The 25,598-nt window shown below is 51.5% G+C and overlaps 1 protein-coding gene across 1 annotated transcript; it reads left to right on the forward strand.

The window, feature by feature from the left end:
• On the forward strand, positions 1–25,559 carry BLTP3A (bridge-like lipid transfer protein family member 3A). Its single transcript, XM_066203765.1, has 21 exons — positions 1–106; positions 11,207–11,369; positions 12,142–12,180; positions 12,653–12,744; positions 12,938–13,127; positions 13,287–13,427; positions 13,976–14,146; positions 14,678–14,855; positions 15,191–15,277; positions 15,411–15,575; positions 16,016–16,158; positions 16,908–17,049; positions 17,516–17,709; positions 18,250–19,790; positions 20,016–20,212; positions 20,692–20,843; positions 20,933–21,080; positions 22,047–22,318; positions 22,659–22,767; positions 23,153–23,268; positions 23,674–25,559. The coding sequence occupies exons 1-21, from the start codon at positions 63–65 to the stop codon at positions 23,797–23,799; spliced, it is 4,410 nt and encodes a 1,469-aa protein (XP_066059862.1). The 5' UTR covers positions 1–62; the 3' UTR covers positions 23,800–25,559.
• Positions 25,560–25,598: the final 39 nt, after the last annotated feature.

Below are 25,598 nucleotides of genomic sequence, written 5' to 3' on the forward strand. Positions count from 1 at the left end.
GGGCCGGGGCCGGGCGGTGCGATGGGGTCCCGCCGCCCGCGGGCCTGACCCGCCGGCCCGGCATGGCGGGCATCATCAAGAAGCAGATCCTGAAGCACCTCTCCCGGTGAGGCGCCCGCTCCTCTTCCTCTTTCTCCTCCTCCTCCCGGGGGGCTGCGGGGACGAGGGCCCGGGCCTGGGGGTTTGGGGAGCTGCCGAGCCCGGGGGCCTGCTCGGGCTGTGGAGCCGGCGGGCCGGGGGGCGGTGTCCGAGGGTCGGGCGGTGTCCGAGGGCCGTGGGGACTGTGGTGTCCGGGGACAGCGGGCCCAGCCCGCCCGGAGTGGCCCCGCCGCCCGTCCCTGGGGTCAGAGCCCTCCGAGCCCGGCCGGTGCCCCGGTGTCGGTGCCCAGCTCGGCCCGGCGGTGCCCGCCCTGGGCCGCGGCAGGGGAAGTTCGGGAGGCGAGATGGGAACACGATCAGCCCCGGGGTGACACCGGCTCTAGGGCGGTGTTGGCGTCGTGTTCCGTCATTTTCAGTGAACTTCATCCAAGGCGCTGCGAGGGGCGTTGGGGAGAGCGGGCGCTCCCGGCGTGAGGCTCTGCCGGGAAATGCGGCTGCGGCCGCCGCTCGGGGCGGGCCCTGGGCACATAGCGGTGCCTCAGTTTCCCTTGACGGCGAGAAAAGGGCTGCCTGTGTTATCTCACGGCTGCGGGCACCACCTCGCTCTGCATCGCTGCGGGATCAGAGGAGCGTGAACAGAAAGGCGCCGTGCCTGTGAGGGTGCCGGTGAGGGCACAGCGCTTGTCCTCGGTGCTTTCTGAGCAGGTCCTTTCCATCCCTGCCGCTGGACACGCTCAGGTGCAGAGTGACGGGCCTCAAGTGACCTGTGTGGGCTGCTCGGGGTCAGTGTTGGTGTTGTTCGGGAATCCCAGGCCTCTGAGGTGGATCCTGGCAGTGTCTGGAGGCCCAGAGCATCCCTGAGTGGGCAGTGCAGGGTCTCTCTTGGAGTCACCAATTGCTCCGTGCTCCGGTTCTCTCGGCACTGTCCCGAAGGAGGAGTGATGGGGCTTCTCTGGTTTAAATGGATTTCTGCCAGGCCTGCCATCCCAAGGCTCCGAGCTTTCTCTCTCGTCCACCTCACACAGGTGTGTGCTGTCAGTACAGGTTCAGCCTCCTGGTAAGGAGGCACTGAAGTATTTTACAGCACGGAGAGGTGGGTGAGAGCAGTTCTTGACAGAGGGCAAAACAGAGCTGCGCGTTATCCTGGGTACTGCTCCTCTGGGTGTTGTTCTCATGGACAATTCCCTTTCTTTACAAAAATACAATTTTGCTGGTGCTTTTGCTTAATTTTGCATTTTGCTCTCCTTACCACTGTTTCAGCATATTCTTATCCAAAGTGCCCCTTTTTCCCTCTGATTGGGCCAGTTCTCAGTGTTCACCTGTGTATCCTTTGGGTGGTTCCAGGAACAGGGAGTCCCAAAACATTTGTCTGCTTGTTTTCCTGTTAGCTGGACTTGGTTGTTTGGTGGTTGATCTGATCTTGCCCCTCACTTGCACAAGGATTGTGGATCTTTGCAGAAATGCAATTTGAACCCAGTTTAATGGTGTATAAAAACGATTAAGTTTTTTTGTTCCAGTTTTGTTTCCTCCAAATACCTCCTCTTCACCCTCCCTTTGGGTTTTCTTTCAGCCACGCTCGTTTGCCTGAAAGAATTTTGCTACTGAATCATTAATCTGCCTTTATTTTCTGCTCACATTTGCATATGAAATAACTCCCTGTTCTTTTTGTTGTGTCTCCACTTGGAGCCCTGCACGGGGAGGGGGGGGATGCGTGTGGTTTTGTCCCTCTTCTGTGTGGAAATTTGCAAGAAAAGCAGTCAGGAGAGGCAGCTGGATCAGGGAAATGTGAATGAGGTGTTTCACCCGACAGTTCCTGTGATCCCACATCACGTGTGTGATGGGATGGCCGTGGTGGTCACGGCGGGGCTTTGCCCAGTTGTGAAGATGTTAAAGGCTCAGCCTTGTGTTCTGCTTCAGCAGCTTAAATTCCTAGAGCAAGAGAACCTAAAAACTTGCGGAGCTTTCGCCATCTGTGCCTTTCACTCCTTTGTCCTATATTTAGCTTGGAAAAGCAAACAGATGAGGTGGTTTCAGTTCTTGCTGCTTCCAGGCAGGCACAGGACTGCAGTGCTGGGAAGTGTCTGGAACCCAACATCAGGGGCTCCCTGAGAGCTGCCCGGGCCTCGGCTGTGGCTTTGAGCATGGTCGTGTTTCCCAGCCTGCAATTATTCATGGAAGTACATCTAATGCTTTTTTTTGTTCTGTTTTAACCAGTGTTGGTGTAGCTGCAGCAGATCCGTGTTCTCAGGGTGTGACAAAGGCCCTGTTTATCCACAAGCTCAACTGCCTCAACTTCATGTGCCACTTTGGGATTTGTGTTCTCAGCACTGCAGTGGAAATCCTTGCCAAAAAGGCTTTTATTTAATTTCGTTGGAGAGGTTTATCCCCTGCTGCCTATAACAGCTGCTTTGTGACGTTTTCTGTCGGGACACGTGTTGAAACTTGTGAGCTTGTGGAGTAACAGGCACACAGGACATGGCTTCCAGAGGAAATGCAACATGCAGTCCTGCTGGGAAGAAATAAAAGCTGATGTCAGCAGAGGAGCAGCTGGACTGGGGTTTGGGGGCAGGTCTGAACGCAGGGGGAGGAGGAGACCACAAATGTGTCTCACTGGGACAGGGACCCCAGAGAGCTGCAGCTGAGGAGTAACTTTGGGAACCTCTGAAAGTAGGGTGAAAAGGGAGCAGGGCAGAAATGAGAGAGGAGTTAACAACAGCAGAGATGTTACCAGAGAGGAACACCTGTGTGGAAAACGAGACCTCTTTGCAGAGGAGAGTGCAGAGCACGTGTCGCCGGTGCAGGCAGATGTGTAACAGATGTGCAGCACAGAAATGAGTGGATAGCAGGTTGTGGATTTGGCAAACTGTCCTCAGCACAGGATGGAGCCACCTTTTCAGGTAAGTGAGATAGGATTTAGAAACAAAATTAAAAATAATGTTAGAGAACAGAGCATTGGTGCATGGTGTAACACTGAGGTGCTTATCAGGGCTGGTCAGGTACTCAGCCAGGAGAAACAGCATCGTGTAGCTCCTCATGAGTGGTGCTGCACCTCAGTGGAGGAGGAATGGAGGAGTGCCTCTCCATCCCACGGATTAGGCCTTGCATCCCATTTTCCAGGCGAGGCTGCCTTGACCCCTGCCCTCTCTCATTTGCAGCTGATGGGTAAGTGAAGAGAGCAGGCAGGCTCCTGGTGTAGCTTTAGTTTGCTCTGGACCCCTTTGGCAGCGGGGACACGTGGGTGTGGCAGCGTGTGCTGAGCTGGGAGCTCGTGGGCTCCTGGGGGCTGTTGTTTCCTAACTTGGATGTGAGCATCTGGGAATCCCTTCCTGGCCCTGAAGATGCCTTTGGCATTACCCCTGCCACGCAGCTGTGCTGCTTCTGTGCCAACACAAAGAGCTGAGAGCTGGCTCCCAGACCCTGCACTGTGCTGTGTGTGAGTCCTGCCTGTTCTGCAGTGGGCCGTGGGGCTGTCTGGGACTCCTCCCTGTCCGTCCCCACGCTCAGAGACCTGCACTCAGGCTGAGGCAGGGCAGAGAGAGGCCTTTGCAGCTGTGCTCATCCTGCGGGGGGGTGAGAGACTTTCTGGGGGCAGGATGGCAGAAATGAGATGTGCTATCTCAAGGGAGACACATCCTTCTCCTCAGAAAAGGTGGGCAGATGAGACAGAGCAGTTCTTCCACCAGGAAGATGGGATTTGTTCTGTGCCATTCAGGAATCATCGGAATGGGCTCTGTGGCTTGCACCAGGCAAGTCAGGCCCTGTCACCAGCTCTGCCTTTGCCCAGCACAGGAGTGTGGGGAATTCCCTGAATCTAAAGAATGCCTTCTTCCCCTTAGCTTAGATTCCTTGCCCAAATGCTGCAGTCTGGGCACTGCTGTAAGAGAACAGACCCTGAATTCCTGCTCTGTTTGCCTCTGCCTTGCCCTGAAGTGTTTTGCAGCATCGCTGCGTGCTCGAGCGCTGCGCTGCAGCTGTGCCCTTGCTGCAGTCACAGGATGGCACATGCAGCTCGCGAGGGCCGTGGGACACCCTCAGAGTCAGGAAAAGCTGTCACCAGTAAGACAGATTTGCTTACGACCAACCCTTCAGGCTTCTCCCAGTCTCCTGACCTTGATTATAAATTACCTGGAAGCAATTTAACGAGCATGGTGGGTAAGGAGGAAAGCAAAGAAATTGCATCTGGGAATGGTCTGAGGAAGCTACAGAATCTCCAGTGGTTTAGGCAGCAAGACCTCTGACCAGCTTTGCAGTTTTGGCTTTAGCTGCTTTAATATCCTCCTTTGGTGATCAGGGAAATTTCTATGATGATCTCTAAGATGATCATTTGCCTAAAATAGCTGTTGCAGCAATGGGAAGTACATGAAACCACAGAGCTGCCAGCTGTTAAACGCTGATAAAAAAACGTTACTTTTCCATCTGCACGGCGTCCTGCTCCTGTGGTTCAGCACATGCTGTTTGGCCAGGTAATGGTTCCTTTGGTGCCCCAGTGCCCAGGGTGGATCCAGAGCACGAAGCAGTTTGTGGCAGGGCTTTATGAGGCAGTTTTATGAGGAAGGAGCTCTGTCAGGTCCCAGCAGCTGCTGCTGGTGCAGCACCAAACCGCTGGTGATGAGCTTATCTCTAAGTTCTTACATGCTGTGCCCAGCAAAGCATGTAAGGCTGGGTGTAAACCCTTTACTCAGTGTTTCAGTTTATATCTTGTTTTCCTAGAACATTTTGATGGCTTCTTTTACTCTTAAAATTTTTAATATAGAGGAATTATTGATGGCAAGGCAGAACCCCAAGCTACTATGGGTAAAGTAACATGCATCTGCCTCTTCTTTGTTCAAGACAGGGTGGGAAAAAGGAGTGGGCACAGACAGGACGTGGCATTTTCCCTTCACAGAGTCTGAAGTCTTCCCTTGTAAAGTCATGGTTGCTGTGCTGCACTTTGCTGAGAGAACCAAGCAATGAGTTTTATGGAGCTGCTGGGTGCAAAGCGTTTCCAACGACTTCTCCTTGGCTCCAGACACGTGTGTGCCGTTTCTCGAATGCTAAATAGACTCTAGTTGCTGCAAAGGTAAATTATACTTGAGTAGCTCAGGAGGAAAGTGCGGCCAGAGCTCCTTCCCTGCAGCTCTGGGCTGTGCTGACCCTGTGGAGCCTCTCAGAGCCCTTCAGCCTCACTGGTGGAAAGGGGCTGGTAAAGGGGCTCTTCTTATTCCTCCTGGACTCCCTGAGCCCTTGCCTCCCCTGCAGCTGCTCAGCTGAGTCGGAATTAGGTAATAACCTGTTTGTTTCTGCACACTGGAAACGAAAATGGTTGGAGGGTGAAGAAGTGGAGCTTTGGACTAGTGCTTGCGTTTATTTGGTTTCTTTCGAGTTTTCTTTCATCTGTTATTTGCTTGAGGTTTAGATTTGGGAAAATCCCTGGCAAGTACTGAGGGTTTGCATTCCGGATTTGTTGAGAGCACGGGGCAGCTGGCATTTAAACTTTACTGAGTGTCCAGTACTGACACTGAGGAGCTGGAAATAGCAAAGAAGGTGGAGTTCAGCCCCTGGCAGAGACCCGGCCTCTGCTCCTCTCAGATGAGTTCCTGGTTTGTTTTCCAGGGCTCCCAGTACCCAGCGAGGTGCTGGTGGATGTGAAGCAAGGAGCCTCTCAGCGTTCAGAATGCTCTAGAGAAATATTTGTTGGGGCAGGAAGGTATCCTTGGTGCCCGGGGAGGCTGCAGTCCTCGGGGAGGAGTGAGCAAGAATTCTGCTCTGTGTAATGGTTTGGTCTCGTGCCTGATCTGCTTGGAAATGCTGATTTTTCTCCCTGCGAGTTTAACTCTGAATTGAATTTTCATAAGCCTTCCCTTAGCCTCGTTGTGTTGCAGGAGGTAACACAGAGCCAAGACAAGATTACTTACCAGGATGTTTTGTGTTTGGCTTAGGGTGGCTGAGAGGCCCAGCCTTTCATTCAGTGCAGTTGAAGCCTGGAAAAACAGAAAGCTGATAATGGAAAGCCACCAGCAGTGGCGTGTGTGTACAGAGACACCAGATGTGCCTAAATCCACCCTGATAAGGAGCGTGGGACAGGCTGGTACCTGGTAAAGTGGAAACTGTTTGCCCTGTAACCCAAGCAGGGTGAATTTCTCAGGCTGATTGTTCACTTGGGGAGGTATTACTGCCTCCCAGGATATCTGGGGTACACAGAGCTGTGCACAGGTGATGAGATGATGACAAATGTGGTGCTTTCTGTCTCCTTTGCAATTGGGCAGTTTGGTGTTGATCGGATTCCCTGAAGCTCTAAATGGCTTTGTGCTAAGAGGGTGTGATACCAACTCCAGCTCATACTGGGCAATGATTACTCCCATCCTCTGCTAATTCAGCAAGTTTCTCTTCTTCCTGGGCAACTCTGCAGAGCAGCTCTGTGCCCACTCTCAGACCGAGTGGTCACTGCTAACACTGAAAGTTCAAGGAGGTAAAATGACTTTTCTTCCTGAAAAAGCTTTTAGTTCTTCCTGTGCATCTTCGAGGCGGCTATTTTTTTTTTCCTTTTTTACAGAAGTTTTGATCACTTGCCCAGTTTTATTTCCTCCAAAATTATTTTTAAGTTCATTCTCAGTCATGTGTACTGCACTTAAGGCTTCTGCTGCTGCCTTCTTTGAAAGCAGCCCTGATTTGGAAAGTCACTGACCTTTCCTTTTAACAGTCATGAACCTTTTGTTCTAGGAAACATGCTGTTTGGCTTCTGAGGTAAGAGGTTTTGTTTTGAGGTGAAATGTCACATCACGGAGATTTTTGGATTTTCCCAAGGCAGATGGAAATCCCAGTAAATGCCCTGTCCTAAACCAGACCAGGCAAGACTTGGAAAGATTTTTGGGAAGGAGCAAATCTGCATTGGTCAGAATACAGTTGTTGGTTTTTTTTTTTTCCCCCCCGTGTCCAATTCCTGTCATAGTTGCTTAAATTACATATTTGTATTCCAAATCAAAGCAGAAAATCCTCATCCCTTCCCTTGCTGTGACCCTTGTGGAGGCAAAACCCCCAGTGGTTCCTGGGCTGGTTTCCCACTGAGCTGATCAGTTCCTCCTTTCTGCCTTACCTATGTTTGGAGGGGCTTTCCAGCTGCTCCCTGCAGCTGTGGCTGGTGTCACAAGCCATGCACTTCCTTCTGCCAAGAGGTTTTGCTTGTCATTAAGCAAAATCAAGGTCACTGGTGTACAGCTAATTAGCTCTCCCATATAATAGCCATAGTGACAAAGGTATTAATAGAAATGCTGGTGTGAAGCTGGGGGTGGTGGCTGTGTACAACAGGACTGCGGGGAGGAGGCTGAGGCAGAAATTGAGTATTGGAGAAGAAGGTTCCTGATCCATGTGGCAGCAGGGTAACGAGACGGGGATCTGAGGAGAAGTTTTATGATTTCAGATGTCTTCTGACATTGTCTGTGCATTTGCTCAGTTGGAGACACCGTGGCGAGACAGCTACAAATGTGAACTTAAATTTATTTATGAGTCTAGCCTGGCTTTGGGCCAGCAGTCAGATTTACCCAAATTCCTTTTGCAGTCAGTGAGTTTGTGGCCTCTGGGTATGCAGGCTGAGGAATTGGGCAGTTGTTTTCAGTAGTGACATCATGTTTTGATATATATTCAAGCTGATGATTGGGCAAATAGATTTTCAGGGTCGACTTTTGTCAGAGTAATCCCAGCAGGCTCAGAAGGAGTGCTGCCCTGTGAGTTTACTGGCTTGGCTCTGCTTGACTTCTGATGGAGCTGCAAAAAAAAAAAAAAAAAAAAAAAAAAAAAAAAAAAAAAAAAAAGTGCAAGTATCCTCCCGTGTCAGTTTTCCCAATACCACCATTTTCATTCAGTTTTCCCTAAGCCAGCAGCCCGTGCTGCCAAGGACGTTGCTGTGGGTGAGTGTGAATGGAGGGAGCTTGCCAGCAAACATCTGACACGTTCTGCCCTCGCTGCCTTTCCTCCCCTGGCGCTGACCAAAGCAGTTCAGGCAACAGCAGAGACCTGGCCCCTGTGAACTCTGTGTTCTCACCTGAGCCCTCCTGTGTGACATGTGGGTCCTGGAGTGGCTCAAGTGTGGAGGTTATTCCAGTGGAAGGTCTGGGATTCCTGTTCGGGGCAGCAGCTGAAAGCAGGGTTTGACAAATGGGGCAATATACCCTGAGAATTTTGGGCCGTGGTTTAAAAGAAAGAATTTGTTTCCATTTGAGATTTGGTTTTTTTTCCAAAACCTCCCGTTTCTGTTGTCCCATCATGGGTGGGGTCTGGAAGCTCTGCTTTGGGGGTGGAATGGCACATTTTGGTGCATCTGGAATGCCTCATGAAAGGATTCTTGAATGAAGTCGGGTAGCACCAGAGGTGGGTTTGGTACCTGCTCAGCAGGATCTCTGCAGCCTTTCCCTGGAGATGGTGGTAAAGAGTTGCTTGCTTTGGCTGGGTCAAGTTTCATACCTCACTCTGCACTGTGTCCTGTTTCACAGCTTTGGTTCTTCCACAGTGTGCTGGTATTTTTGATACACCTACACACTAAAGGAAAGTGATGTCCTGGTTCAGACATGGGCTTGTGCTGCCTATAATCAAAAAACCACCAAAACTCTTGTGTTAGAATAGTAAAGTAAAAAGCAGACCTTTATTTGGACACTTCCAGGTGTCCTGGTGGTGATGGGAACACCTGGAATTGAATTTCTACAGTTTTTTAATGTTAATTAATTAGGACGTCTAACAGGTACGTCCAGTAGGAGATTCAACTGCCCTGGTAACCCACCCCTGGGTCAGCCCCTTGGGGCTGGTCCAAGGGGTTCTCTGCCCCTCTTCTTATTATGCCTTTTTGTAGGTCCCCTCCTTGGAAAAAGACTAAACAGTATTTCAGGAATGTGTTTAGAAGGTCAGCTTATGATTCTGAAATCTAGGGGAGAAGGACAGGAAAACTACTGGAGCTACAGCCGTGCATTAGCAATCTACAAAGCTACAAATATATGAAAAATATATAAAAAGCTTAAGCATCATTCCCCCCCTTTAGAGACTTGACAGTGTAGAATTACGGGCAACACTTGTACTTTTCCTCTGCATTACCAGCTGAAAGCAGCTTCCCCTCTGAGCACTCTTATCCTGGGATGAGGCTCCCAGCCCAGGGATGATCCTGCCGTGCAGGTGTGAGAAAGCTCAGCCAGTGGGAGCTGATCACTGCCCATGCCAGCTTTCGAGCTTAAGTGCTGGGTATTACCTACCTGTCCATGTTGTGTTTGGTTTATTCTTAGCATCCAATCCCAGGTGGACACGGTGACAGCAGCTTTCAGCAGAGCTGGTTCTCTGACACACCACAAGGGTGCTCCTGGATTGCCCCTGCAGGTGTTTGCTCTAATTTTTAGCCGTGTCTGGGTTTGTGGGTGCTCACAGCAGGACTCCAGGCCCAAATCTCATGGATTCTCAGTGCTCCCTGCCTGTGGAGCAGCTGTTGGAACACACTCTGCAATTTTCAGTTTCTTGGTGCGGATGCTGGGAAGCCAGGTTAACTTCAGCCACCTCCCTCGGCGTGTTCAAACAAGAAGCCTTCTAAAGGGAGTGTCGAGTTTGAAGGGAATGTGCAGCCTGGCAGGTGTTGTAAACCTGGTGTGAGCTGTCAGCGTGTCCCTTCTGCTCAGCAGGGGACAGCAGGGCACAGGAGCTGCCTGCAGGGGAAGAGCAGCCCTGGGCAAACTCACAGCTGTGTGCTGCCCTCCCCTTCCAGCAGTGCTGCATCAATAGCACAGGGTTGACATCTCAACACGTCTGTCACACTTTCTCTTCCAACGAAACGTTTGCTTTGGAAAGGCCCTTTTGCCCCTGCAAGCCCTGGGCTGATGGCTCAGCTGCTGCTGAGTGCCCCAGCCAGGTTTGTGCTACACCTCGAGCTCCTACAGTGGCTGCAGCAGCTGCATCCCGGCACTGTGGCTTTGGTTCCTCCTCTCCTCCTTGAGCTGTGGCTGTTCCAGAAGCCCCTCATGCCTCTCCCAGAGCAGCCCCCACTCTGTGGGTGCAGGGGCAGAGCGAGCAGGGCAGCGTGTGACTACTGGGAGCCTGCTCCTGCTTACGCTGACAATAGGGGCTTTCTTTCCATCCCGCTTTCTGGACCACTGGTCAGAATAAGAATTAGCATTGGCATGGAGGAATGTGTGAAATAAGCCCTGGATTCAGTGGGGGGAAAGTTGTCTGGCAGGAACTCTTCAAGTTTGAATCCAGTGACGTCAGAATGCAGCCCCCTGCTCCCGTGGTGGCAGCCCCTGCACAGGAGTGAGGTGTGATGGAGACAGGAGGGGTTCTGCTGCCACAGAGGAGTTCTCTGACATGGAGAAGTGTTGCTAACACTTGTACAGCCTCTGTGATCTGCTGCCCTCTGAACTGGCTCCTCTGGTTCCTTAGGGGCCCCTCTGGTTTTAATGAAGCCGGAGGCTTTCACACCAGGATCCTCTGCTCTTGAGCAGTCCTGCTGCAAGTGTTTCATCCGTGACACTGAAATCTCGGGCACATGAGGGATGTGAAGGGCTGCACACAGGGGAGGTGAAACGCTGGCAGCCCTGGGGAGGAGGAATTGCAAGCAGAGGAAACAGAGGGGGGAGCTGGGGCAGTCTCTGGGAGGGGAGTTGCTGTTTGTCCCTGCTGACCAGAGAGCAGGCTGGGCTGCAGTGGTGGTGTTAAAAAGAGACAGCCACAAAAGTCGTTCATTAATGATCTTTTGCTTTCCTGGGTGAAAACAATCTAGAGAATTAAACTTTCCCCCGCTGACACGGCAGTTCTGGGGGGAGTAAAACTGCTGAGCTGTTGCAGTTTGGCTTTGGTTTTCTTTGGTTTTGTCCTAGGGCAGTTCTGCTGGTTTCCAGGATCCAGAGCTTTAGAAGGAAATTTTCAGTTTCTCAAACCTGAATTTAGTTTAAAAAAAACAAACAAAAAAAATTCCTCCAAATGTCAAAGTGTAGAGACGTTTCTTTTTCTGAAGCAACCAACTTGCCTTGGGTTTAAAAATGTCAGAAAGGGTTTGACAAAACAGCAGACAAACTCTGGTATTAAAATAGCTCTGAAATGCTCCTGCAGTCTCAGCAGCTTTGCTGGGGGCTGTTTTTTGAGTTTCCTCTTTTTTCCCTTGTAGGTTTACCAAGAATCTCTCTCCAGACAAAATCAACCTGAGCACGTTGAAAGGTCAGGGGCAGCTGACCAACCTGGAGCTGGATGAGGAGGTGCTGCAGAATGTGCTGGAGCTGCCCACCTGGCTGGCCATCACCCGGGTCTACTGCAACAAGGCCTCCATCAGGGTGAGCAGGGGCAACTTCAAATGGATGAAGTTACCATTTACAGGCAGAATCGCTGAGATTCTGCATGGATTTGCACTTTGCACGCTGAACTCTTACAAATTCTTCCTCCTTGTGCTTTTTAGAGCAAAAAAAAAAAAAAATTGTGGTTTTTTTTAGTTGTTATAAGCTGCCAGATTGTTCAATTGCACATGGTACTAACCACTGTTGCATTACACGAACTCAGAAGTTTTAAGGACATCAAAGAGACTTTCTATAAAAGAAATATGATTCTACTCTGCCAAGTGACAGTAAAAATGAGCTTGTCTTACTCATCTGATGTGCTCTGTTTTTAGAGTCAGATCTGCTCAGTTTAGTAACAAACATTTGTTCTCCCTCCTACAAGAACTGCAGAGTGAACGTTGCTGTATGAAAATAAAATGGAGCTTTTTGGTTTGTGCTCAGTCTTCAAAAGAGTTGTGTGACTCCCAGTAACAGCAGCAGTTAGTTGTAAACTCTTAAAGGCCAGGAATGTTCCCCATAGCAGAATTTGACCTGCAGAATATCTGTTACTCCTGATGATATATGAGATCCAAAAGCTCAGCTGGGTTTGTGGATCTGGTGTCTGGAATGTCTTTTCCCTTGTCTGTGTCACTGTTTGACCTGGATACAGTGAGGCAGTGTGGACATTTCTCAGAGAAATGGGGCTCAGAGTTTGGGCTGAGAAGGTTTCCTGCAATTTCTGAAACTTTCCAATGCAAAGATCACTCTGATAACCTCAACTTTATCGTTTCAGATCCAGTGGACAAAGCTGAAAACACACCCAATCTGCCTGGTAATGTTGCCTCTCTTGTCTTCTTGCCTTCCTTTCTCCCTTTTTCCTTCCTTCTTCTTTTCTTCCTTTTCTTCCTCACTCTTTTTAATCTCTTCTACTTGAGAAAAATTCTGGAGAGGGACACCATCAAGTGCTCAAATTTTCTTTGGAGCTGAATCCTCCAGGCCCTTAGCACACAGAGCCCCGAGTGCCCTCCCATGAGCCCCTCATTTCACTGCAGGATGGAGCCAGATGAGCTCTCAGGGAAGTCCAGGGCAGCCCTGTGCCTGTTTTTTTGTTGTTTGTTTTCCCCACTCCCGAGTTTTCAGGTTACCCACTGGCCCTCATGGTGTGAGAGCTTTAACACATCAGACTCTTGGAGCACTGAGACTCCAGAGTTGGTTGTCCCTGCCCTGGAATCTCACCCTAGGGTTGGTGGGCTGAGCTTGAGGCTTATTGTGGTGCTCATGGCTCCCATGTTGTGTGTCTGCAGTACCTGGACAAGGTGGAGGTGGAGATGAGGACGTGTGAGGAGCCTCGGCCGCCCAATGGACAGTCCCCCATCGCTCTTGCTGCTGGACAGAGGTCAGAGCCTGAGCCCTGCAGCTTCTCCCTGCCATCCTGCTGGGGTGTGGGGGCTGCTGTTCTCCTTGATTTACCACTGGCCTCCCTCCTCTCGGGTTTAAGTGCCTTTGGTGTTGCTCCTAAACCTGTCTCTGTGTGAGCCTTACCTCTGCCAGGCCTCTCGTTGTGACATGGGGGGATCTTCTCTTTGCAGTGAATATGGCTTTGCTGAGAAGGTCGTGGAGGGCATGTTTATTGTTGTCAATTCCATCACCATCAAGATTCACTCCAAGGCCTTTCATGCTTCTTTTGAGCTGTGGCAGCTCCAGGGCTACAGTGTCAACCCCAACTGGCAGCAGAGCGACCTGCGCCTCACCCGCATCACGGACCCGCAGAGGGGAGAGGTGAGGCCTTGCTTTTCTACTGGGATCACAGAAGAAAACCGTGATGAATGATTTTTTTCCTTGTTTCATTTCATGTCTTCTGAGTGTTTTGGGGTTTTCTTTTTAATCCTTGAAGTTGTGAAAATCTCAGCATTTTCCTGTTCTCCTCCTCCTGGGCAGGTTCTGACATTCAAGGAGCTCACCTGGCAGACCCTGCGGATAGAGGCGGATGCCACAGAAAATGGTGATCAGGATCCTATCACTACTCCTCTGAGACTCATCACCAACCAGGGGAGGATCCAGATCTCTCTCAAGAGAAGGGTGAGAGTTTCCTCCATGCTTTGCAGGATGTGGTCTCACTGCCTGGTGCAGAGATGATGCATATTTCCTCCCACAGTCCTCAACAGCCCTTCTCTCCCTTCAGAAATGTTGAGCCCAAACTGATGTATCTCTCCATGTTTTCTGTCAGAGACAGCTGTGTTCTTACCAAATGTCAAAGCAGTTTCTTTCCCAGGGGAGGATCTCGTGGATGGAGTGAATTTTTCAATCCATTTGAACATCCCAAGGAGAGCTGTCATCTCCTTACTGGGAGCTGAAAGCCTGACAGCCTGATTTTTAGCTGTCAGTGGAAATGTGATGATTTAAAAAAAAAGAATTAAGCAGTGAGCAATTTGAGCAATTTGTCTCCTAAAGAGGAGGTGGCTTTGACTACTTTCCGTCTGAGAGGAGGTGCTGTGGACATGCACCAGATAACATCTCTCAGAGGAGTTTCACAGCAGCCTCCCTTCTTTCTGCTTCTGTGTTTTATGAAGACTCTATGTCTGTGGAGGCAATTTTTGAAGTCTCTAACTCCTTCCTTGCTGTTTCAGACCAAAGATTGCAATGTGGTGGCCTCCAAGCTGATGTTCCTGCTGGATGACCTGCTCTGGGTGCTGACAGACTCTCAGCTGAAAGCAATGATGAAATATGCTGAGTCTCTGAGTGAAGCCATGGAGAAATCTGCTCAGCAGAGGAAAAGCCTGGCACCAGAGTCTGTACAGGTGAGTGAGCTGGGATGTTGGTCTGCCAGGGAAAAGGACAGTTTCTGTTTGTGTGGCATCTGGCCCATATTCACAGCATTTTCCTTGATTGGAACTCGTGTCAGGTCAGTGTCATGTGGACTGTGGGCTGCTGTGGGGTAGTGAGGTGACCAAAGGAGTGGGATTCATTGCCAGTAAAATACGTTTTCCAAGTCAAGGATGAGGGAAGAGGAATATTTCTGCTGGAGTTGGAAGCTCCAGGGAAGCAGGGATGCACACGTAGTGCAGTGAGGCTGCATATGAGGGATGGAGAATACTTGGCACTTTTTGCCCAGGAATCTTGAAACATTCCAAGAGAAGTGCATGCAGCTGGCAGAGCCACAGACAAACTCATGAGAGCCCAGGAAAGGATCCAGATCCTGGGAATCCCAATTCAATCCTCTAAACCAATGCCTTACAGGCTGGAAGATTTGCATGCATTCATCAATTGCGTTATAACCTCTGTGTTTTCCCTCTCTCCGAGTTCTCACTGAGCTTGTCTCTCTCCCGCAGATCACTCCCCCTGCTCCCAGCGCCCAGCAGTCCTGGGCTCAGCCCTTTGGGGCCAGCCCCAACGCCACCAGCATCGGGCAGTACTTTGACAAGCACGACATGAAGGAATCCTCCTACCACCTGCTCATCTCCCGCCTGGACCTGCACATCTGCGACGACAGCCACGCCCGGGAGTCAGGTCAGGACAAAGGAAAACAGCAGCAGAGGGAAAAACAGCAGCTGAGGCAGTGATTTTCATCTGGAAGAGGGTTGGGAAGCACTGGGGTTTTGCAGTTTGGGATTTGAGTTTCCAGGCCTGGTTCTTACCATATAAACTGTTGACCTGTTGATTCAGGTGTCCTTCTCCTCGCCTAGGACAAGATTTTGGTCCAGATTCCTAAAGATGATCCCCTAATCCTGGCTGTGGTGTCAGTTAATCAGTGGTGGCAATCAGAGCAATGTGGTTCTGGATTCTCCTGGATCAGGGCTGGGATTGCAGAGCTGACCAGGTTTCCTCTGCTCCGTTCCTCACAGGTGCTTTGAAGCATGGGATGCTGGGCGGTGCCATCCAGCTGACCTTCAGGAGGATGGCTTTTGATTATTACCCTTTCCACAGGGCAGGTATGGAACCTGTGGCCTCACAAGCTTAGGAGAGGGATAGAAAAGGAGTTTAAAGAACTGCTCTATGATTGCAGGCTGCCCTGGAAGAAATAAACTGCATTTTTAAAGCGGGGATCTTTGCTTATCTCTGCAGGAGATGCCTGCAAGCATTGGGTGAGGTACAGTGAAGCAATGGAGACTCGGGGGCAGTGGGCAAAGAAGTTGGTCAGTGAATTTCAAAGCAAGATGGAGAAGCTTTATGAAGAGACAGACCCTGTGTTTGCCAGGACTCCGCTTTCCCCTTTCAAAAGGAAACCAGGTAATGGTTTTGATAGAAGCAGTGAAACAGGAGGTGCTACCAATTTTTCTCCGTCCAGCAAAGTCTTTAGTTGCCTGTCCCCAGCTGAGCAGGCTGAATGCATAGCACTCTAAAAATCATAGATATAATGGCAAGAGGGAGAGCACTGGAGCAAGGATGGACAGGCTGCAGTGGATTATTGTTGAGTTTCTCCATAAGATATGAGGATGAAATTACATACTTAAGACCTGTCTTAGGAATGTGTTCTCTTACCACAGAACAGACTCACCTTTCACAGTGTTCTTCCTTCAAAAGTCCTGAGTGTTTCTCCTGCCCAGCCGTGTTCATCCATTTCTAATTTTGGGGCCGTCAGTTCTGCTCCGTAAGCACAGAGGTGTTGGTACTGGTGGTGCAAAGAAGGTGACTAAAACCCTGCTGGTTCTGCCTGTGTGTCCCCACAGAGCCTCCCCAGAATCTCCAGAGGAGCCCCCCGGAGAAGGGCCGGGCTCCCCCCACGAGTCTCCCGCGGCTGCGGCACCCGCCCTGGCACCGGCTGCGCTCCAGCTGCGTGGTGGTTCGGGTCGATGACCTGGATGTGCACCAGGTAGGCTCCTCAGCACTGTCTGCAGATGGCAATGGCACTGCTGAAAAGGAAATGGTGTGATTCAATAGATGATTCAAGACGTGATTCAAAGGATCATGCAGATCCTACGACGTCCAGAATGCTGCCGGGAGAGCCTAAATGCTGTTATGATGTTGCCTGTAAAACTTCTAACCCAAGAGTGAACTGCAGATAGTTTTCATGTTCAGAGGGAACTGCATAACCACGGGTTTCTGCCCTCTGTTCCTATCTAAGCTTACACCAAGCATTAGGCAGGCCCAGTGTAAAACATTCCATGCCTTTGAGAAGTCAGTGAGGATGTGGATTTTTGACAGAGGAGGCATAAATCTCACCTCAGGCTTTCTGCCTGGATCAGGCCCTGCATCCATGCGCCCTGTATCCATCCAAGAGCTGGTTTTGCTCTTTGCAGCACCAGATACTATGATGGACTTGCCAACGTGCTGCTGATCTTGCAGACAGCTGTAACAGATTTCTGTTCTGTTTGCTCATGTCACCTAATTCTGCTTGTCACAGCTCTTACTAGCAGTGACAGGAGACACAAAGAACTAAATTCCCTCAAAGGAGAGGAGTTGGCAATATCAGCAGGTAGAAGAAAATTATATTTTTCTTGAAAGCAATATATGTTTGATGTGCAAATGAGGTGGATTGAATACAGGCAGCTGTGGGGTCACTGGGACACTTGGGTTTGCCAAGTCTGAGTTCTGCTCAACTGCATTTCATTCTCTTTTCAGGTCTCTACAGCTGGGCAGCAAAGTAAGAAACCCTCCACCTTGCTTTCCTGTAGCAGAAAAATCTTCAAACTCCCTGACCAGGTCTCTGCAATCCACATTGAATTCACAGAATATTACTTCCCAGACAACCAGGACTTTCCAGGTAATACATCAAGGTTAGCACCTTCTTTCACAAGTTTTCTTAAAGAGCCATCAATGGTCTAGATGTGTTAACCCTGTTAGAAATTCTCTGTCTGTTGTTGTTTCGTTTTCTGATGTTTGCCATCCTAATTTGGGTTTTATTTTTTTGGCTGTGGGAAGGTGGGATGGAGTTTGTGCACAATGCGGAAGCAGAGCTGTGCTTGCAGGAAGGAATTGCAGCGGCTGCTGTTTTCCCAGTTCCTGGGGTTCAGCCTTGCTGAGAGCCCTGGAGCAGGGCCATGGGGTGCTCTGGGTGCTGTCCCAATGGGTCACCTCATTCCTCTGGGTGCACCACAGCTGCTCCCCCCTGAGATGTGTCTTCCAGGGGTGGTGAAGCCCCTGCATTGGTGCTGTCAGTGCAGGTTTTACACTGAGCTGCAGAGCACCTGAGGGGCCTTTCCTGCTATCAGTAATCTGTTTCCTTCTAGTTCCGTGCCCAAACCTGTACGTGCAGCTGAATGGCCTGATGCTCACCCTGGACCCACCAAGTGTGCTCTGGATAAACCTCTTCTGCCTGGATCTGTGTCGCAGCCTGGAGCAGTTCAAAGCCATCTACAAGCTGGAGGACTCAGGCAAGCGGGATGAGCACGTGGATGTCCGGCTGGATGGCTTCAGGCTGAAGGTACCATTCTTTTCCTTCCTTTCCCGGTCTTCAGTGTTCTCTCTGTAAAAGGAGCATGAAACCAGGACGTAGCTGGAGTCCATAACTGTAGCCCTGGTTTGTGCCTGAGGTGTTTCGGTTTTCTGAAATTCTTTTCCCAGAGGATTTTCTGTAAACAAGAAAAGTGTTTTTGTAACTGTACTCTGTTTTCATTCCTTTTCCTAGGAGGGACTTCTTGATGTCCCTCTGGTCTGACCGTTGGGATGGAAGAGGTTTGTCTTTCTATCACCAATCAAATTGGTCAGTGTAAAACAGTATATAAGGGAGACACATCCCAAAAATGAAGGAGTCATTTTCAGCCTTCTGAAGTTCGGAGTCTGTGTCGTTGTGGTGTAAAACAGCGTCACATAACGAGGAGACAAACCTGCTGCCTTCCCCTGACTGCCAGCTGACTTGTGCTGGTTTTGTTTGGTCCAGTTGGTGCTGGAGTTCTCATCCAGAATAAACCTCTGCTATTCCTTTCTCACCTCGTGCCTTGCCGTGTCTCTCTTCCCCCTGCAGCTCAGCATCCCCGTGGATAAGAAAGTGACGGACCACCGGGACCGACCGCGGGCCCTGTGTGTTTGCATGTCAGAGGTGACCGCCACCAACACCCGCCACGCTCCCTCCTGCAGCTGCCAGGACCTGCAGAGCCTCTTCCGTAAATTCGCGGGCTCCGAGTTCTTCCACTCCAGCTATGCCGAGTTCCCCCGGGCGCAGGACAGGTTCGGCCTCCTGCACACCCTGTTCCTGCGCCACGCCTACCAGGTGGATGACAGGCCACAGAAGCGCCCAGGCCTTCCCCAGCTGCCTCACAAAACCTCTGCCTCTGAGGATCTGTGGTCTGTGAATTTCAGTGAGCTCTCCCTGGGCTTTGAGGGGGCCGAAAGCTCCAAGGGCAGAGCTCTTAGCTTTATTGACCCTTTTCCCCTTTCCGTATGGGCCTGCCTGCCCAAGAGGTGGGGGCAAGCTCAGATATCTAAACGACAGGAACTGGCCACCTCTGAGGTGAAAATCAAGCCTTCTGCCAGCTTCAGCAACCACTCCAAGAACGTGAACCTCTCCAGAGAACTCAGTGTTTGTCAAAGATCAAAAACTGACCAGGATCTGAAGAATATCTATAAGGCTCCAGACATGATGGATGTCTTGGGAGAATCTGACTGTGAAGTTGATGAAGGAGTAGACAGTAAAGAGCTGGAAGCCTCTGCTGATATCCACGTGCTCATGTCCTCCTCTGTCCATGTCAAAGTTCGGCTCAACCACTACCAGTACTTGGTGCTGCTCAGGATGAAGGAAGTTCTGCAAACACTACAGGAGCAGCTGGCCCAAGATACCCAGGAGATGACTGGGTCTCCTTTGGATCCCATGTCTGCTTGTGTGGGAGTTATGTTCCACAGTGCTGAGGTGGCCCTGCTCATGACCCCTGCTCCAGGGTCCATTGTGGAACCCAGATCCCTGGACTCGGACACAACCAGCCTGATCGAGTCCGAGCTCTCGCCCTCAGACAGCAAGGAGGGGCTGGCAGCTGAAGAGAAGGCGCTGAAATCAGAGAGCGGTTCAGAGAAGGGCTTAGGCAGCACCTCAGAGCTGCCAGAGGACAGTGGGATCCAGGACACTGGAGCCAGTGTCCCGCTGGAGAGGCTCCCGAGATCCGCGAGCGATGGAGCCCTGAGCGCAGCTCCCCGCGGTAAGGGCGCAGAGGAGAAAGGCTCGGTAGAGGAAGCACACGAAGCTGTGGAAGCCCTGGTTGTGGAAAGACCAGCCGAGAGCAGCAGCCACCCTCAGAGCCCCCCTGCTCTCCCTTCCAGCCCAGCCTCGGACACGCAGCCCTCGGGCAGAGGAGGCGTCGCCCTCAACGGCCAGGCAGAGCTCATCCCGCTGCGGAACATCGAGGTGGAGCTCTCCAGTGCGCTGCACATCACCAAGGACGCCACGAAGGAAGCCCTGCACGCCACCATGGACCTCACCAAGGAGGCCATGTCCTTCACCAAGGATGCCCTGAGCCTGAGCCGGGACAAGATGACCTCCACCATGCAGAGGATGCTGTCCCTGCCCCCGGCCAGGTGAGCAGGCCAGGCTCCCGGGCTGCAGGAGGGGGAGAGAGGCCAGCTGCTCCCTTTCTTTCCGTTGTGTTTGGGTTGGAGATGGGTTAAGTGTTCATCTCTTGGGGCTGTTCTGAGGATGCTGAAGTCTGACATGCAAGTGGTCAGAGACCAACCCAACACTCAGATAATCTGCAGGCTCAGCTGCCTGCCTTTATCACTGGTTTTTGTTGGGTTTTTCTGTAGGGATCCTGTGCCCAAAGCAGAAGAGGGAGCAGTGACCCCGGGCGGGGCGGGCAGCGGCCGGATGCGTTTCTTCTCCATGAAGAGGACCTCGTCCCAGCATTCCTTTGACACCACATCTGTGGATGGGAGTGGCCCCGAGGATGGGCTGTCCGTGGACAGTGATGGCAGTGATGGCTTTGTGATGCTCACAGACTCTGGTAAAGCCCTTGGCTTTTCCTCTCCCCACCCTCATCTGACAGGGGTGACAGCTTTGTGCCACAGGCAGCACATCCATGCTCTGTTCCTGTGGAATCACTTTTGCTGCTCCTTGTTTTTGAAGGTCTTAAGGAGTTGCCTCACAGTGGCTCTTTCTGCTTTTGCAGGGGCCTTTTCTTTGATATGAGGAGGGTAAATCAGTGTGGGGTGACCCTGCAGGGTCCCAGTGGTGTCCTGAGGGCTGTAGGGGCTGTGATGTGCTGGTGGTGGGTGGTACAGAGCATTTAGGAAGGGCTGGCTGGATATTGGGTACTCTGGACATCTTTCACTTCAACCCTGTGTTGCCTAAACTCACCTGAGGAGCTGAAAAGAGCTCTCCAGAGCATGGTACCTCCAGAGAGGCCAGAAATTCAGGCAGATGCTGATGTCAGGAGTTCCAGAAAAAAGAAATGGAATTGAGTTGTTGTTACTTTCATTTCAGAACCCAGCCTGGACCCTCTTACTTCAGGGCAGCTTCCCCAGGCCCACAATGACATGGGCAGCAGAAGCAGCCTGGTGGCAGAGGAGGAGGGTGGAGTGTCCCCTGAGGTGAACAGCTCCACGTCCCAGAGTGAAGACCCCAGTCTGCAGCTGGTCAGTGCCTGGCGCTGGGATTCTGTCCCTGAGGGGCTCTGGAAGCGAGGTGTTTGCTGTAACCAACGAGCTCTTGGTGGCTGTTTCAGGTGTCTGTCCTCGTGCTGAAGATGAACGATGTGAACTGTGCAGTAGAGGTACAAGGAGATGATTTGTCTGTGGCTTTGCAAGTGATGAACGTGGTTCCAGAGCAGCTGAACAACGTTGGCATGTGGCAGTTCCTGCGTGGCTACGTGGGTAAGATGCTGCTCTGGGACTCAGCTGCACTGTTAGAACTGGCTTTTATACCAGCCTCCCTCAGGGAATATTCCATTAACTGGGGCCTCAGTGTTTGGGGTGGTTAGGATTGAACACAGCTCGTGTGTGAGGGTTCAGATCTGGCATTTGAAAGATGTTTCCCAAGTGCCTACACAGTCAGGCTCTGTGGTGCCTAGTAATCATTGATTTGCATTCTTTAAATTGCTGCTAGGATGTATGAAATTAATTCAAAGAGTGAATAAAGCTATCTAGGGAAACCTCAAAGTTATTCCTGCTCTGAGAAAAATGCTTTCAGTCCACAGTACTTCCCCTAAATTTGAATTTAAAAAAAAAACCAAGCCAAACCTAAAAACAGTCAGCTATTCCCCCAACACCCCAAAAAATGTAACCCAAACAAAACCAAAAGCAGCTCCAACCCCAAACCTGAAGTGAAAGTGTGAGCAGTTCCCCGGTTGTTGGTCCTGCCTTTCCCAGTCCTGCCAGTGCCCATGATGGAGCAAAGGGATGAGGAAAGGCTGGTGAGCTCTGGAGAGTGAACCAGGGCACTGGGTCAGCTGTGGAGGCAGAGTTGGGACACTGTGCAGGGCAGCTGGGACAGTTCTGGGGGGCGGAGTGGGACACTGGGTCAGCTCTGGAGGGCAGAGTTGGGGCAGCTCTGCAGAGTGAGTGGGGCACTGGGCCAGGTCCTGTGCATGCAAAACAGAGGCCAGTTTTAAAGTGTGATAAGAGAGGGATGTGCCTGGGACCTTAAATGGTGCAGCTCCAGTGCCAGTTCAGTGATGGGGGCTCTTAGTCCGAAATTTGGGTTTCTCTCATGTGAGGGGTGATGCCAGACCGAGGCCCCCTCAGCTGTGTTTGGACCGACATGGGCTTTCCATGAGGCCCTTTCTGAGTTGATATCTGATCACTGGCGTCCCGTTGTGCAGCAAGATCTCTCTGCCCCAGCTCTAGGAGATCCAGGAGCGGAGAAGCCTGCGAGCCCTGAGCCCAGGCAGCCCCATGCCGAGGTGAGCCTGCGCCTGGAGTCGGGGCCGTGCGCGGCCGCTCACTCGCCGCTGGCCGAGCGCAACGGCTTCCTGCGGCTGCTGCTCCACAGCTGCTGCACAGAGCTCTGCATGTCCTGCCTCACCAGCCTGGGACCCTTCCTCGAGGATGAGATCATCCCAGAGGTGATCCCCATGGAGATAGAGGTGGTGGATGCCAAAATCACGTTGAAGGTGAGAGATTCTTCCCAGGGCAGAGCTCGCTTGCAGGGTTCCACTTGGGAAGGGATGCTGTGGGATTGCTGGGGGCCTCTGTAGAACTTCTCTGCTCCTGAGACTGTTTGGTTTTGCTTCTAAAAGCTGCCCTAGGGATGAATGAGGAACACAAGGGAAGTGTGTACCTGTACACCCTGTACACAAAGCCAGGTTGAACTTTCCCTAGGTTGAACTCACTCATGTGAGTCTGGCAGTGCTGCCGGTCAGGAGCGCTGCTCCTGAGGAGGCTGCAGGCAAGGGAAGTCCTTTCAAGAGCTGTCACAGCTGCTCATCCCTTCTCTGCTTCATGTTTCTCCAGGATGACAGCCCCCCAGTGTACCCCACCTCCCCTGGCCCTGTCCCCATCACCTTGGCAATGGATCACGTCGTGGTGAGGCGCAGGGATGACGGCGTCTTCTATCTTGCAGGTCAGTAACATCCTGGTTTTATTGTCCCTCTGCACCCCCAGGCTGTGCTGGAGGAGGCTGGGACACGATGGTTGCTGCTGGGAAGGGTGGGCTCTGAGGTGGGAGCTGTCCCTGTGTGTGTTTCCTGTTGTGGGAGCAGTCCCTGCCTCTCTTCCCTGGTGTGAGAATTCGTCTCTGGTGTTTCTTTAAGCACACGCAGACAGGATCCATTATTACCTTTTAGTTTCTCCATTTTAAAAGGGGAAAGAGAAATTTATTTCCCTGTCTAAAAAAGCAGGATGGGGGGGGGAGGGAAAGAAGGAAAAAAATTAATTTAAAGTTTTTTTTGTTCTGAGAATCCTGTTGTGTGAATGTCCACACCTGAGTGGGTTCTGTTGCTTTCCAGCTTCCCAGGAGAAGGACTCAGTGAAGCAGGAAAAACCTGTGTCAGTCCCTGAGGAGCAGAAGGCCCCATCAGAATCTGTCTCACCAGCCCCAGCAGCAGGAGCACGTGGGCTGCAGGTGAGTCTCTGCTGCCTGTTGCTGTCTGGACAACAGAGAGCTGGAAATTCTCTTTCGCCTTCCTGTGTTTGCAGTCCTGGGCAGGTGAGCTGCAGGAAGGGAGTGCCCCAAGGAGCAGCCTGTGCCTCCTCCTATGAGTGTTTCGAGGAATGTCTAGCATGAACTCACTTGTTTCCTTTCAGAGTCTGGTTGGGGATTGTTTCCTGATTGGCTCCATCTTCCCCACTGTGTCCAGTTCCTTGTTAGAAAAACGTGAATTGAGAGGTTCCCAAAAAGAGAAGTTCTGTCAGCGTGGTTGTGTCTCACTGTGTAATTCATCCCAAAAGCCCCTGCTGTGGTTTTCCTTGGAGCAGCTCACTGTGGACCTCGGAGACTCCTGCCTTGTTCTCTGCTTGTCTGTTGCAGCTCAAGCAAGTGCCAGAGTTGCAAAGGGAGCTCCAGACCATGAAACTGGCCCTGGCAGAAGCCAACATGGACAAGGCTCGCCTTCTGCAGGAGATCAGGAAGTACAACCCCCTGTTCCAGCTCTGAGGGCACTGCCAGGACAGGGGACCAGCACCAGCAGGGCAGGTTTGGTCATTCCGCTGCCAAACGGGTCCAACTCCAGGACTGAAACCAGCTGTGACTGCAGAGGACTGGGGAGAGGGAGGGAGGGAGGTAGGGAGGGGGCCTGGCTGAGACAGATGGGAGAAATGAGGAGGAGTTTGCTCTGTTCTGGCCTGGGAGTGCTGCACTGAGCCAGGGCATGGTCAGCCCACCAACACCAGGTCAGATGCAGGGGGACACCCCACATCTCCTCATCTGCAGGTGGCTTTCAGCCTCCAGCTTTTGTGGTGACATCTGGAGATGGTTAGTGTTGGGGTTTCTGCTTCGTTCACTCTTCCTTGTTGTGTTCTTGCCCAGCTGTGCTTACCAGAGGTCACAGCAGGAGCAGGGTGGTCACTTCAGCACCTGGGCAGTGACAGGACAGGGGTGGCAGAAGGGTCAGGGCTCTGCTGGGAGAGCAGGGCTTCTGTCACCTGGAAACAGAGATGGGATTTCCCACTGTGGATGAGGGCACACAGCTCACTGTTCCCACAATAACAGGGTCAAGATAATACAGAAATTCCTTCAGAGTCCCTTTTCTACCAGTAATTCCTTGTGTAGAGATGGATGAGACTTAATCCAGTTCATTCCCACTTAATCCCACAATGTTTGGCTTTATTGGCACAGGAATCAATTCCTTTCAAGGCACTGTTTAAACCTAAAGTTTACTATCAGAGAACGGGGTGAGGGAGGTTGGCTCAGTCTCAGAAGGAGATGACTTGGGTGTTTTTTTGGATGCACCTTGTCCTCAGAGCTTTGTGTGCCCGAGTTCCCCAGTGGGGAGGGCAGCAGCCGTGGCTGCTGAGGAAGGAGCTGTGGGGTTTTCAGCACTGGGTGGAATCCTTCAGCAGGGCTGAGGGGCTGCCTGGGATGGGACACCAGAACCACCTGCCAGCCCTGATCCCGAAAGGAAAACACTGGAACACACCCGTGTGGAGCAGCTCCCTGGGAACTGCCCAGAGCCCACGAGCAGAAGTTGGATTTTGTTTCACCAAACCTTTGTGCTGCTTCCTCTCCCTGTGGGGGGAGCAAGAGCTCCAAGAACTGCTTGCCTGAGGTGGAATGCCACGGTATTCCTGCTTTTTCTTCATTAATTGCTTGAAAATGGGAGGTTTCTCTCTTCTGCTTTTTCAAATTTTCATGACATTTTGTGTGAGTATAGGAAGGGGAGGCCAAGGGTTTGCCCAGCCCTGGTGCCCACCTGTAGGGTCCCACAGCTCCTCCCACCTGTGCAGGCTGAGCGCAGCTGGGGCCAGGTTGTTTACAGCAAATTCCTTGCTCCAGCAACTTCAGTCAGTGGGTTTTGTTGAAGATTTCAAGCATTTCCTTTGCTTTGAAGACCAAGCGGAAAGGACTGTAACCCAAACCCACACACGTGGGAGGATCCAAACCTCCTGGATCCCCAGATTGTAAATATCAAAGTTTACTTTGTGAAGCCTCTTATTTAAGGATTCTTCCTCTGTTCCAGTGAGAGCTCAGGGAGTCCTGCCCGGCACAGGTGCTAGGGGAGAGCACGTGGCCTCAGCACCTCTCACAGGGTCAGGAGGAGCTCCCAGGGCCCCTGGAAGGGGACAAGGGGAATGTGCAAGTCTGAACTTGAATTTGAATTTTAGGCAGTATTGCAACTTTGCTGCAGTTTGTTTCCACTGATGCGTTTATTGGTTCTATGAACCACGAGCAGAATTAAACTTATTAACCTCCTTTCAGGCTCGGGCTTCTTGTCCTGCTTTTCCCTCCCTCTCCCT

Source organism: Chamaea fasciata, unplaced genomic scaffold, assembly GCF_029207755.1.
Source record: "Chamaea fasciata isolate MVZ Bird 193981 ecotype frontalis unplaced genomic scaffold, bChaFas1.0.hap1 SCAF_25, whole genome shotgun sequence".
Lineage (NCBI taxonomy): Eukaryota > Metazoa > Chordata > Aves > Passeriformes > Sylviidae > Chamaea > Chamaea fasciata.

Bases quoted from the DNA above. Each gene is read 5' to 3' on its own strand.
- BLTP3A (XM_066203765.1), top strand. From the start codon at position 63: ATGGCGGGCATCATCAAGAAGCAGATCCTGAAGCACCTCTCCCG. The intron at 19,791-20,015 runs GTGAGCAGGCCA...GTTTTTCTGTAG, and splicing joins CTGTCCCTGCCCCCGGCCAG to GGATCCTGTGCCCAAAGCAG. The intron at 22,319-22,658 runs GTGAGAGATTCT...ATGTTTCTCCAG, and splicing joins ATGCCAAAATCACGTTGAAG to GATGACAGCCCCCCAGTGTA.